Source organism: Myxine glutinosa, chromosome 1 (genome assembly GCF_964187855.1).
Source record: "Myxine glutinosa chromosome 1, kmMyxGlut1.1, whole genome shotgun sequence".
Taxonomy (NCBI): Eukaryota; Metazoa; Chordata; class Myxini; order Myxiniformes; family Myxinidae; genus Myxine; species Myxine glutinosa.
Window position 1 is genome coordinate 110045660 of NC_136261.1, and position 14927 is coordinate 110060586.

General features: G+C 42.0%; 1 protein-coding gene across 1 annotated transcript in view; it reads left to right on the forward strand.

The window, feature by feature from the left end:
- The first annotated feature begins 376 nt into the window (after window positions 1-376).
- Window positions 377-14927, forward strand: part of HSDL2 (hydroxysteroid dehydrogenase like 2) — a 100603-nt gene continuing 86052 nt past the window's right edge. The window contains exons 1-7 of the mRNA XM_068116961.2: window positions 377-553; window positions 3689-3852; window positions 3990-4088; window positions 4916-5030; window positions 12075-12178; window positions 13722-13820; window positions 13931-14125. Coding sequence (XP_067973062.2) covers window positions 537-553; window positions 3689-3852; window positions 3990-4088; window positions 4916-5030; window positions 12075-12178; window positions 13722-13820; window positions 13931-14125 — 793 coding nt within the window. The 5' untranslated portion in view covers window positions 377-536. The remainder of the gene's footprint in view (window positions 554-3688; window positions 3853-3989; window positions 4089-4915; window positions 5031-12074; window positions 12179-13721; window positions 13821-13930; window positions 14126-14927) is intronic.

A 14927-nucleotide genomic window follows, 5' to 3' on the forward strand; every position in this document is an offset into this window, starting at 1 on the left:
CGCTTTTGTAGTAAGCAAGCTGCTTGGCAAGCGACAGTATGCTGCTAGCTAAAGGAACGCAACCCAGATCACTTGCAAATCCAATTTAACACAACTTTGCTGTATTCGAATGATATTACGATAATAATAGGATACTAACTAATACAAATGTACTGCTTTCCCCGTTATTCGCTTTTGAATACAATGTTTGATTCCAGTGACCGAAATGATGCATTCAATATTTGACGATGTATATCACAACATTATTAGCTCGGTCGACACATTCCTCTTTTTACCCAGCGCTGTAATGCGTGTCCAATATTTATATCTAAAATGAAATAACATTAATGTTAGATGGAAAATTATCTTCGGAAATATAAACAGCAACAATTCAACTGAGTACAGAAAAAACAACAACTGTACAACAATAAATTCATAGCAAGTGGCCTGTGGGTGGAGGGAGGAGCTTCAGCCTGCACTGTTTTTGACTTGACTCTATCGGGCGTTTCGACCTCGGTGTTTGCTGAAGAAGAGCCGCAAAGAATCTCTGCTTAACGATGCTTCCTAACACGGGGTGAGTTGGGGTCCATCAGTTTGTGCACTTACAAATCACCTTCATGTTCATAGGACATGACATCGTTTCGTTTTTACAATACTTAACAATAACAGCCCTCAGTTACCCACAAAAAGAGCACATTGTATCTCAGAGTGGAATTAACTGATTAACTCAACAGTTTGTTTACTTTTGAGCCTGGCTACTTGACCTGACGGTGGTTAACCTTGTGATTTTGAAATTCTGCAGTGGAACAACTAAGAGCGAAGATTGATAGTTATCTGGTGGTGCAAAGATTAAGATACAGGATTGTTAGTGTTACATTGGACCAGGCCACGTGTAAGTTACCTGTGCCATCACATTCTCACGAGTGTTGAAGAAGCTCAGCTGACACCTATGAAAGTTTACATTTTGTATCCCACTGATAGGTCGGATCTGGATTCAGACGTTAACCAAAGAAAGTCTAATCAACTTGATCTTGTCACTTACCCAAATCATCCACTAGGTTTTGTCAAAACTTGTCCACAACTTTTTGAAATATCATGCCATCTTTGGCGCCATCTCTCAATGGTGAAGAATCACTTTAAAAACTAGAACGGCACTCAGTAGAGAGCATACCTCTGCCAGGTGAATAGTTTACGTTTTGTATCCCAGAGTAGACCAGAAAATCACAATACAGAATCACATTCAATCAAAATCATCCGTCCACAACTTTTTGAGATTTCCTGCTATGGTGTTTGGCCCTATCGCCCAATGGTGAAGAATTAACTTAAAATATTATACTAGCCGAATCCGGATCTTCACCAAAATCCAATCATTTCGTCCTTGTCACATACGCTACATCTGCCAAATTTCGTCCGAATCTGTCCACAACTTTTTGAGATATCTTGTTCACAAACAAACTGACAAACAGACAGGGATGAAAACATAACCTCCATCCACCTTTGGTGGTGGAGGTAAATATCGTATTCGGATCTTCTCCAAAATCGAATTGGTTCATCCTTGTCACACACCCAACCTCTTTGCCAAGATTCGTCCGAATCCGTCCTTGACCTTTTGAGATGTGCTTACAGACAGGTGTGAAACCAGAACCCAGGTCATGGTGTATTTTATCATGCTTCGTAATACAGGCTTTGGGTGGCCTAGAGGTACACACACTCGCCTCCAAGTCGTCTACCCTGGGTTTGAATCCCCAACCAAGCTAGAAATCCTAAGAATCCCCAACCAAGTCATCCTAGTGTTTCATAGGCAGGGTGATTCATCAATGTGTGTGCCGTCCCTCGGATGGATGTTAAACGAGTGTCCTGTCTGTCAGCATTCATTGGTGGATATTAAAGATCTCATGGTGTCATTTGCGGAGTATGTGAGCTATCACCGACACCATGGCAAAATTGTAAATTTCTGCCTGAACTAGACGATGGCACTGTATCAGCAGCACAGCCGTGCTCTTGGCCAATGATGCTATCCCGTAGCTTTGTGCTACATACGAACCAAGAATATACTGGTTTCCACCAGATGGTGCTTGCAATTTGAGAAACATTTAAAAAGAGAAAATTTCGGTTCCTTTACCCCCGCTCCCAACCCCGGAACTATTTTTATTCAATTTTTTGACCCCTGAAAAGCCCCTGCACGCCCCGAGTGCAGCCACCAATTTTCAATTATTTCTGCCCAGCTGTTCAGGACTGTAATGAAGTTAAGCACACAAACTATGATATTCAGTATTATATTTCACCCGCTACTTTCACGTCTGTGGTTTTCATGCAGAGAAATGGCCTGTTTTATTACGACTTGGGGGAAAAAAACACACCACACCGTGGTGTTTTTTGCGGTGCTAATATGATATACTGATATACATTTACTTAAAGAATTTACACCCTCTGCCACCTTGAGCCCTAAGGGCTGTGACTTTATTTTTCCATCCTATAACCTCCTCAGGCACTCCCCGAGTACAATGAACAGTCTTCAACTCGCTTCCTCCAGTAGTTTGGGAATTATTAGAACTAGGGAGATACCCGTGCTACGCACGGGTGGGAGGCCAGAAGCAAACAGGCAATGCAGATATGGCGAATGCCAAAGCATGAAACCAATAAATTCCACATTCCTGTAGCACCTACAGTCGCACGTCAGACATGGACAGCAAGTTCATGAAGGACTTCCATGAAAAACGTACCCGTTCGCAAACAAACGGGTACGTTCACGCATAGAAACATCAATCGTGGGTCCGTGGCGAATCTGCATATGGCCATCCGTGAAGTTCACGTTCAGAAAGTAGAAACCATCACGGCATGTCGTCATTCACTTGAACTGGATATCTCTTTTTGATTTCCAAACAACATATCTCCAATCACAAATTAATCACAAAATAAATTTTAAACAACATTGTTAATGTTTCCTTCATTGTAAAAACTTCCAAATCAACAGTTAAAAGGATTTTGAGCCTATAGGTGTTACGGCCTTGGCAAGATCGATGGAGACAGCGATCTGTTAGCGTATTCACCGCCCAAATCGCTATGTGGAATTCTCTCATGTAGAGATTAAATGTCGTTTGAACTTTGGCCGAGGTCATTATTTACTTTTAATGATGTTTATATACGAATGATGTTTATATTGGTTTTGGGTCGTCCTTTCCACATATCTCGTGGGATTTTAAGTTGGAAAGATGGCCGTGATGGTGGGGAGCGATTTGGAATTCTCTCAAGCAGGGGTTCAACCTGTGTCCTTATAAAAGGTCTTTGTCCGAGGTCACCGAGTCCGATCGGTGTAGCTGTGCAGTGATCGGTGCAGCTGTTTGTGCGGCACCCGGGAAAGCAACATCGTCGCAATGAGAACAATGAACGTTATGCGAACGCGAATGTTATGCTGGAGTCCAAACCTGAGAATGCCGGAGACTAAAGCTGAAATTTGGAAAATTAAATAGCCTATTTTACTCCTGGAGATCCCAGGATTATCCACCCAAAATATTGTTGAGATCGGTTCAGCAGTTTTTACGGTACCTTCGAACAGACAGACAGACGGACAGACGGACGGACATTTGGTGAATTATAGTAAGATACGAGCAAACAGACATCTCTCAAATTGTTTATAGTGTAAACTGTGAAGTACTGTATAATTGCAGTTTTTATGCATAACTGCTTAGCTGCGATTTCTGTATTACAGCAAGCTGACAGGCCGCACATTGTTTGTGACGGGAGCTAGCCGTGGTATTGGCAAGGCGATTGCACTAAAGGCAGCTCAAGATGGCGCGAGTGTGATTCTGGCTGCTAAGACTGCGAAACCACACCCCAAGCTGCCTGGAACGATATATTCTGTTGCACAGGAAGGTACGAGCAGGAAATCCCTCATTGGTCATGATCTTCTTTGTAATGTGTCTGTTTAGTTTAAAGAAACTGCTGATGTGATGAGGATTGTGTTCATCTGATGTGGCTGTCTTTTTTTTCTTTTTCTTTTTTTTTTACAGTGGAAGCTGCAGGTGGTCGGGCTTTGCCATGTATTGTAGATGTGCGAGATGAACAACAAATCATTTCTGCTGTGGAATCTGCTGTAAAAACATTTGGTGGTATGTCGCAAGTTCGTCTTCAGCTAATTGTCAGTCCATTAGATATGCCCAAAACACTCACGCATTCTGTAAAGAAGCATGTCTCCCTCCCCTCCCCCAAAATGGAATGTGACGGAATTGTGTCAACTCCCCCCACCCCCCTCGCCCCTCCTCCACCACCCCTCAAAATGGGGGGGGGGGGTAGGGGGGGGGGTGACTCTGACACCCTGTAGGGCTAAAAACAATACCTGTTAAAGAATGGATGAGCTCCCTTCGTGAGCCAACGGCCATCCAGTAAGGGGATGGCGTCTCCTAAAAACACATACATCCGGTTGGACCGGTTTTTTTAGGTAGTAGGTTGTAGACAGCAACCACCCAGGGTAGTACTACCGTTCAGACTTAGGAGCGTTAAAGTGGTGCCCGGAACCATCTTACACTCTCCATGTCAGGATTGCTGAACTTTCTTTCTGTCTCACTCAAACATAGCTACTGGGATAGCTTCAACCCCTCTTTCTTACAAAGAAACATCATACACTTTTCATCATACACTTTTCATCATACACTTTTCATCATACACTTTTCATCATACACTATTCATCATACACTTTTAATCATACACCTTTCATCATACACCTTTCATCATACACCTTTCATCATACACTTTTCATCATACACTTTTCATCATACACTTTTCATCATACACTTTTCATCATACACCTTTCATCATACACACTCGATGAGGACTACTTATTCCATGACTGGAGCCTTCATCATAAAAAAACGATTCTACTGTTGAGTTTGACCATGTTTATAAGCATGGTGGTTGACCGTGTTTGTTTTTTCGGCAGGCATTGACATCCTCGTGAACAATGCAAGTGCAATAAGCCTCACAGGCACGCTGGAGACCCCTATGAAAGTCGTTGACCTCATGATGCATGTGAACTTCCGAGGAACGTACCTCACGTGAGGCTCCACACAATTGACAGCAGTTATTGATCTATCCCATTGAATGTATCTCCAGTCAAGAAGTCCTTTAAAAAAGTGAAACAGCGAGTTTCCCAAGTTGAGATTATATGACATCTGATCATTGTTAAACTTTTCACTTCATGAAGTAGGAAATGTGAATTAACTGAATTTCTCAGTAATTTTTGTGGATTCCAACATATCTTACCTTTCAAACTTATCCGTCTTTCTTGATCAAAATTACTATTGTGATATTGGTATGTTGGTATATTGTGATCCATGCTTTGCTATCGCTGGTATTTTGAACAGATAGATTACTAATTGTTGGAATTGCCTTTCACACACATTCCACATATCCAGCAGAACTAACGCTTGTGTTTAACATTTTTGTTTTTAGACGTGCGTAATAGGGCACCCACAAGTTCATATTCCAATTTTACCTTCGCCACCGAAGATAGATGTAGGTTATGTTTTCACTCAGTCTGTTTGGTACTTGCAAAATCGAAAATTTCAAGTATATTGGTCGGTCAACTTTGTTATTGTGTCTGTCTGTCAATCTCCTACAGGTCACGATTCTAAACCGATCATCATGAAACTTTACCAAGTTGTAGAGGTCGTCATGAATGCAAAGCATATTGTTGCGGATCCCGGGTCTGTCAATGTACTTAGGAGGGGGTGAAGTCCCCGGTTCCCCTTAGACACCGGGTCCACAGGGTCGTCGACCGCGACTAAGTTCACGCCCGAAGAGTTGCGGAGCAACTTCAATCGCCAATCTCCTAGCCACGCCCAAAAGGGTTACTGGTCACTACACCCAAATACCTTCGAGACACGCGGCCAGAGAAACCGGGGTTTGAACTCTCTCGCGATTTCACACCTTATTCCGATAGAGTGCGCCGAGCGGTTTGTTGCGCTGGTGTGACTCGCGGTTTTAACTATGCGTGATTGATGGGCCTCATTGACTAATCAAATTCGGTTTCGGACGATGCTAGGCCAATGAAGAAAAAGACGATACGAACAGGTTGAAAAGGACCAAAAAATGTACACGCCTTTTATTTACAAGGCACAGATAAAAGGAACCAGAGGCAGTTTTTAACATAGCAATCCTTACCTATCTAAATCCCTGACAGGTGCCTTCACACACAGATGGGGAATGAATCACACACCGGTTATTCTCGTACCGGTGGAAATGTGCAGCGACTGACTCGAGGGTGGCCGTTGCTGTGCGCAGCGTCCGGTTCGGCAGTTCGCGCGCGTGGCGCACGGATTGTTCCAGACGTGCAGCTTGGGTAAGGTCCATGAGACGAACCGCCACGTCCAAGTCCGCACGAGCGACGATCCAGGTCGAGGATGATTCAATGCAGATGACGATCCTGCACGCAGGACAGCCAGCTTCAAGACGAACGATGAGAGAGCTCGAATGACGATGGGCACGGACCTTTATTGGGTGGAATGTCCTTCTAGAAGGTTCCACGGCCTCCCATTGGCCGAGGTTGGTCACGTGGGTCATTCCCCCCCACCTCCTTCTGGAAGGTTCCACGGCCTCCCATTGGCTGAGGTTGGTCCCGTGCGGTCAATCAGCCCTGCCTCCCTCTTGAATGTTCCACGACCTCTCATTGGAAGGTTTTATGCCCCGCCTACCACTGCTGCGGTTGATCACGTGGTCTGTTCTTTTAGCCACGCCTCCCTGCACATGAAAACAACGTCTTCTTTCACCAGTACGAGGGCGTTGGAATCTTGCCTAACTCAACACATATCTGTTTTAATTATTACATAATGGGAAGGGAGCTAATCTTTACATTTAATAATAAATAACTGACTACTGCAGGCGACATGTTTTCGTGTAATTAACTATAGGGGGTTTGCCTTTATTGCAAAACCGCAACAATTTTGATTTTGAGGTCAAAGGTCATTTTGAGATCAAATTTCTAAAATCGTCATTTTTCATCTGATTGACTTGAAAGTTGAACAGCATTTGCATTGGGTTACTGAATTGGGAAACCAACAATTTTTGAAGTCAAACGGTCAAAGCTCAACTCAAGGTAAAACTCCAAAAATCATCAATTTTCATCAGATTTGACCTGGGCTTTGATTAAGACTGTCAATTTTAATCCTAATGAAATGGGCAATTTGATGTATCCATGGCAACATGTCAATTTAGCAAGTATTTTGCAAGTAGTTTATGTCTTTTTTTGTTTGTTTTTCTTTCTGGTTTTTCTAAAAAAAGTCGTGGATTGGATTGAGATGAAATTTGGTGGAGAGGTTGGGCATGCGATAAGGACGAAATAATTAGATTTTGACGAAGGTCCGGATCCAGATCTAGATCTGGATCTGAGAATGTTCAAGTGATTCTTCGCCATTGAGAGATAGGGTTAAAACTGATATAATAGCATGATATTTCGAAAAGTTGTGGATGGATTCGGATGAAACGTGGTGGACAGGTTGGGTGTGTGACCAGGGCGAATTGATTAGATTTTGATGAAGATCAGGATCTGGATATGAGAATTGAATTATTATTTTTTTAAATCATTTTTTGCCATTGAGTGACAGGGCCAAAAACGATATGAAGCATGATATTTCAAAAGAGTTGTGGCTGACTTATGACAAAACTTGGTGGATGAGTTGGGTAAGTGACAAGAACAAGCTGATTAAATTTTAGTTCAGGTCCAGATCCGACCCATCAGTGGGATACAACTCATAAACTGTTCAGCCTTGTGGAGGTTTGCACTCTACCAAGTGCCATTCTAGTTACCCTCGCCAGAGGAGAGGGTATTGCATTTGAGTCCGTTTGTTTATTTGTCTGTTTGTTTGTTTGTCCGCACAGAATAAATATGATTTTCTCTGCAACCGTTGGTCTGATTGACAGGAAATTTTCACCCTCGGTTCACCTCCTCTTGCAAATTTTTTAAATGATAATTATGACGCCATGTCACGTGCTACGGGCGCCATCTTGGAAAACCCGAAAAACTTTGCACCTCTATCTCCGAAAGTGCTGCATAGAAAAAATTGAAACTTGGCTCATTGTAAACAACACTCCATGTGGAATAAAATATGTTAATGATGATGCCATGGGTGCCTCCATTATGACCTCATAATTTGCCAAGTACAAAACTTTCATCTTTTGAGTGTGAAATACAAAATTACTTGAGCGTCATCTATGGATAAATTGGTGGAGAAAAAAACAATGATGACGTCATTGGTCACATGGTTGGGCAGCCATATTTGTTTTAACACAAAAGCCATAAAAAAACTCTAAAAACACGTCCTGGCGAGGGTCTGCAATCTGATTGCTCTTTCTTATTACCCTCGCCAGAGGAGAGGGTATTGCATTTGAGTCCGTTTGTTTGTTTGTTTGTCCGCACAGAATAAATATGATTTTCTCTGCAACCGTTTGTCCGATTGACAGGAAATTTTCACCATAGGTGCAACTCCACCTGTAGAATTTTTAAATGATGATTATGACGTCATAGGTCACTTGGTTCGGCCGCCATCTTGGAAAATCGAAAAACTTTGCACCTCTATATATCTCAGAAAGCGCTGAATAGAGAAAATGGAGACATGGCTCATTGTAAAGAACTCTCCATGGGGAATAAAATATGTTAATGTTGATGTCATAGGTTCCTCCATTATGACGTCATAATTCGACAAGTACAAAACTTCATCCGATCAAGATGAAATTTCTTGAGCATAATCTAAGAATAAATTAGTTTAGAAAAAAAATAATGTTGACGTCATCGGTCACGTGGTTCGGCATCTATGTTTGTTTTAACACAAAAGCCTTAAAAACCACTGATAATACATCCTGGCGAGGGTTTGCAATCTCTGATTGCTCTTTTTCTTGTTTATTCTTGCAAAAGGAACCAACATTGCGCTGTGGACACTTTTATTTGCAGCATGTTCCCTGCGAGATATAAACATTATTTAAATTTACTTTTTATGCCTCTGCCGACGAAGTCGATAGAGTTATTATGTTTTCAGGTGGGCCATCCGGCTGTCCGTCCATCCGTCCGTCCGTCCATGATAGGTTTTCGTTACCGTGATAACTTAAGAATGGCTGAGGGGATCTTAGTCAAACTTGGTGCAGGTTTATACAATGAGGTATAGATAAGCTGATTCGATTTTGGGGTCATGAGATCAAAGGTCAGAGGTCATGTTAGGTAAAAAAAAATCCTGTTACCACGATAACCTGTGAACCATTGATGGGATTCTGACCAAATTTGGTAGAATTCTGTATAATGTAAAGATTATCTGATTAGATTTTAAGGTCAACGGTCAAAGCTCCAAGTCCGTAATAGGGCTATAACTTAAGAATGGCTGAAGGGATCTTAGTCAAACTTGGTGCAGGTTTATACAATGAGGTAGAGATAAACTGATTAGATTTTGGGGTCATGAGGTCAAAGACCAAAGGTCAAAGGTCATGTCAGGTTAAATGTGATAACTTGTGAACAGCTGAAGAAATTTAAATTTAAATTTGGTACAAGTAGTACAATGATGTAATAATGTGGGCGGAGGCATATCAGTAGACGTCGTGACGTCGAAGAGTGTTGTTCTAGTTTCAATAGCTTTACAAGCAAGCACAGGTTGTCAAAATCGTTCAACTCTATAACATAGTTAACCACAAAAATGTTTTACTTTTCTCTAAGTCTTTGCTCAGAGAAATGTAAACATAAAAATCAAAACACACAGGTAAACACAAACAAAAGTTAATGTTGGTTGGTCACTTCACTTATTAAACTCAGCATTGGCAGAACCTGGTCTGGGAGCTTTCAAACCAAAATACGTTGGCTGTGCTGATTCTCGGGAAAGGGAGTGACAGCTGGCAGTTTCTCTAATCAAACGCAGTAACATTTTCATTTGTAGCTACAGCACGCAGGGTGCGCCATCAGCCGCTCACTTGTCCTGGTGTCTCTACAATCAAAAATCTATGTTGAATAGCACTTTCTGACATGTTTGCTATGTGGCGGTTTCCCCAATGTTTCTCATTTTTAAGTCATGAATGAGACATTTGCCTTTGACTTCAAACCGACAAACTGCAGGGTTGAAGGACAAACCAAATGTCTGGTTATTTATTTATGTATTTTCTTTTTGTATGCACTGTCAAGGCTAGTACGCTGAACTGATCAGGATGCAACAGAACAAAAGCAACAGCGGAGAGAAGGGGGAAACAGAAACTGCAGGGTTGAAGGACAAAATGGAGGGAGACTTTGACAATTAATGGATGTGTGGAGAAATGAGGGGTAGGGAAGAGCGCATGGAATTGATTCAAAAGCAAACTCACAGGAAGGAAAAACTGAAAAAATTGGGCTTGTTTGGAATGGAGTGGGCTTGTTTGTTAGGGGTGGGGTAACTGGGGTAGAAAATATTAAGGGGATCTGTTTTTGCACCGTTTTATGTAGTGCTGTGATTTTGGCTGATTTCCAAGCTGATGGAAGATGCCCTCAGGCAAATGATAGGGTGAAAAGGGGAGAGAGAGAAAGAGAAGGAGGAGAAGGAGAAGGCAGCAGAGCATGTTTTTAGGACCCGTGAGCTGATGCTGTCTGGTCCAGTAGCAGAGTCAGAGTCATTTGAGGGGTTGCCGAAACTCTTCCACCTTCTCAGGTGCAAAAGACAGAGTCCAGGAGTTTGGTATAACAGGGAAGGGTAGGTATTAGGGAGTGAGGGGTTGAAGATGCAAGATCTGGAAACCAACATAATGGAGGCATTCGGCCTTCTCATGAGCTGAGTCGGCTGTGATGCCATTTGAAGAGAGGGAAGAGATGGAGGGGGAGCATGCTCCAGAGACAAACCTATCAAGGTGCTACCAGATTTTAGAGAAGGGAGACAAGCTTGAAAGTTAATTTTTGAGGTTGGACAGATTTTGTTTCTGGCTCTCCTGAGAGTGGGCACACACTTGTTGCGGACTTTTGTGAATGCACTGAGATTGCCTTTGGTAGGCTTAGCCTTCCAGGAAGAGAAGGCAACTCTTAATCCATTGACAGGTGTCTAGTACCATGGACGAGAAGAGGGTTAAGATGACTGAAAACTAGATGGGATGGGTCTGAGACTAGATGGGATGAATATGTGCATAATAGAGAGCAGATTTCAGTGGAAGAGTTCCCAGGTTATCAGGGGCAGTAGATATGTATGGGAGATGAGTCCTGAAGAGTGAGGGCTGCTTGTAGTCCCTGCCAATCTGTTTGAGTAAAATGCCAGACTCACCGGCATTGAGGTAGCTCTCTAAAAATAGCCAGAGAGATGTTTACATTCACAAGCATATGATGAGATGAACCAATTGGAGCAGAGGAAGAGTAGGAGACATTTGCAGAAACGTTAGTCAATACCAAGTCCAGAAAGGAAGATTTGTCATTGGGGAAGATATCCATGTTGGAATGTTTACAGATTGAGTCAGTCCCATGAATCCATTTATTTTCACATCTCACCAAGAACTAGTCCAAGCTGTTATTGCAACAATGTCTGTAATTCCCTCTGGTTAACATTTGCTGCTCTTTTCCTTTCTGCACAGTAAGATTCAGACAAAAGCCGATAAAGACGAGACACGATTATGATGCAATCTCATACAGCAAACCCCTGAAGTAAATTCTACAAAAGCAAAATTAATGTCTACAAACTACGTACTAAATCAAAATATCAAATCGTACAATATCGAACCCATTTATCTCTCCTAGCACTACCCATGAATAACCTATGCAATGATCGTAAATATGACGATGTATATATGATGAGTGTAAGCGTGCTTTTGTATCAGAGTTAAAACACCCTTGTTGATTTCCATGTACGTGTACAGTATTAGATGACTTTGCAGTGTATGAAAAGCTGTAAATTGTTGGTCTGCTTATAATGCGTTTAGAAGCATTGCTATGAAGAACAACAAAGCCTTTCAAATGTTCATATATTCATTTGCTTTGCTTCTCTGTTGCCCACAAATAATTATTTGCTTCCTCTCTAATAGGCAGGTTGTGCTTCCATTACATGTTGGGACAATTTTGTCAGGTACTTCTATTTTCATGTGGGGTGGTGCCTATTTACCTCCTCATCGTGTTTGTGCAGATCAAAGGTTTGCATCCCATATCTCAAGAAGAGTCAGAATCCTCACATCCTCAACCTCAGCCCACCTCTCAACCTGAATCCTCTGTGGTTCAAGAGTAATTGTGGTAAATTAACTCTTTTTTAAAAACCTCACTTGCGTTGCAAATGTATTGATGTTTTCTAGTCATGGCTTTAATCCTTATAGCTAATTGCTGCAGATATTAATGTCTCATCTCGTCTGACTTTTTTTTTTTGAGCAAGCAAGAGGACAGACAGACAAAACACGAGACATTTCGCAAGTGTTTGACACTACTGTCTTGGATCCAGATTTGCTTACGAAGCTGTCCACCATTGGCATTCAGTATCATCTTGACTGGCTAATGGATCCACACACACAGTATGTTGCTCCTGCAGGAATTCGTAATTTCTGCTCTTCGCTTTGAGGATGTTGACCTTCAATGAATTGTCCTGGAACCTATTCTGTTTCTGATATACACCTTGAATATTATCTGTGCCACTTTGCAGATGATTCCATCCTTTGTCCGACTGTTCTTAACCCACTGACAGGTCTAGTACAGCTGCTTCTATGTTGACTGATCAGGAGAAGATTAGGTTGACCACCTACCTGGTATATCAATGTAAATTCGTGGAAAAATTTCACATGTTAACTCTCCTCAAGTGATCTTGTAAATCACCATCCAATTCACCTATGTGGCCAGCCCTAGGCAGAGCGCATCATCTTTGGAATTTTTGACGGATAACTTCATCTTGGATACCATCGACTTCTAACAGAGTGCGAATTGTGCATCCGCATGCAACGGAGTATTTTCCCCCCTCTCTCTGCTATTCCTTTTGTCCTGTTGCATCTTGATCCACTTGGTATACTAGCACTAGCTCTTTTACGAGTCTCAACTATCTACGATAAATGGATGGGGGGGGGGGGTGTGTGTGTGTGTGTGTGTGTGTGTGTGTGTGTGTGTGTGTGTGTGTGTGTGTGTGTGTGTGTGTGTGTGGTTTTTTTCATACTTTTGTGTCTGTTTATTACGTACGTCTATTAATTAATTACGTACCATTCGAATGTACCTTTTAACCCTTTAGACTGCTGAGACCCCTCAGACCTTGGAAGACCCTTTAACACTTGAGACCCAAAAGATCCCATGGACCCCAAAAGTCCTTTATGACCCAAAAGTCCCCAAGGACCCAAAAAGTCCTTGATGACCAAAATGACCCAAGAGGACCCAAAAGACCCAGATGACCCAAGAGTTCCAGAGGACACAAAAGACCCCCTGAGTCCACCAGGCAGGTATGCTACAAGGCTGTGAAGACCAATGAAAATTTGGTACAACGGAACAATGGGCCCCCTAGTGTATACAAAAAAAATATTCCTTTGTGAGCTGGTCATGTGAGCCATTCATCCAGAGTGCCATGGAATACATTTTTCTATTGTGAGCTGATCTTGCTGCATTTCATTTTGCACCAATGTAGTCTAAGGACCTGACTGGTAATTCGTACCTACCTCAAGATAAACTGCCTCTTTCTGACCTCTCTTCTCTCTCCCATCTTGTTCTTCTGTAAGCCTTTACCTCTTTTAAAATAAACTTGGCATGCAACTGTTCCCTTTTTTCTTTGGACTGAATGTTTAATAAATGTCTTTCTATTTTTGCACAGCATATACCATAGCGAAGTATGGAATGTCTTTTTGCGTGCTGGGAATGGCAGAAGAATTCCGAAACACGATCAATGTCAATGCCTTGTGGCCCAAAACAGGTATGCTGTCTCCTTGGATCTTTGTCCTTGAGTTCAAAACAAGTTATGGCATATTACTGGGTTTGTCATATATGAACACCATACATAGTTCTTCCTGATGTTCTTCCCAGGAATCCATACAGCAGCCATGGATATGCTTGGGGGAGATGGAATTGCGGTTCAGTGTCGCAAGACTGATATTGTGGCTGATGCAGCCTATGCCATCCTCTCTCGGCCATCTGGATTCTCTGGAAATTTCCTCATAGATGAAGATGTCCTTCGTGAAGAGGGAATTTCAGATTTCTCCAGCTATGCTGTCTCACCTGGTAAGAACACGTTTCGCACTCTGTTAAAACCTACATCTGCATGAATTCATTAATAACTACAACAGCACTCGGTAGAGCACATACCTCCACCAGGCTGAGCAGTTTACGTTTTGTATCCCACTGATGGGCCGAATCTGATTCCGGACCTCAACAAAAATCGAATCTGCATGTTCTTCTCATCTACCAAGTTTTGTCATAATCCATCTACTTCTTTTTGAAATATCGTGTTATATATCGTGTTCGGCCCCATCTTTCAATGGTGAAGAATCACTTTAAAAATCACAGTATCGGATCTTCATCAAAATCCAATCAATTCATCCTTGTCACAGACCCAACCTGTCCACCAAATTTCGACTGTGTCAGTCCTTAACTTCTTGATATATCCTGCTCATGGACAGGCAAAGAAGAAGGCGTCAGGTGGTATGATGAAAATCGAGAGAACCGCAAACATTTTTGGTCTTATCTGATTTATGCAAATGATGTCACTGTCACTTTGACTTTTGATATATACAGTCAAATAACATTGACACTTTGACAGCCTCAATTTTTCCTTCGGAATCCTCTGGTAAAGTTTGACGAAGATACCTGAAAGCGTTTGTGAGTTATCACACTCACCGACAAACAAACAAGACAGACCAACATGACGAAATTTTTATATTTTCGTCATAACAAACAGATTGGGGGTGAAAACGTGCATAACTTAGGTGGCGGAGATATTTAGAAAAAATAGCCCCGTGGGGGACTGATGGTTATTTCCCCACGTTTTCTGAGAAGATTTTAAAATAAATTACCTGAATTTAAG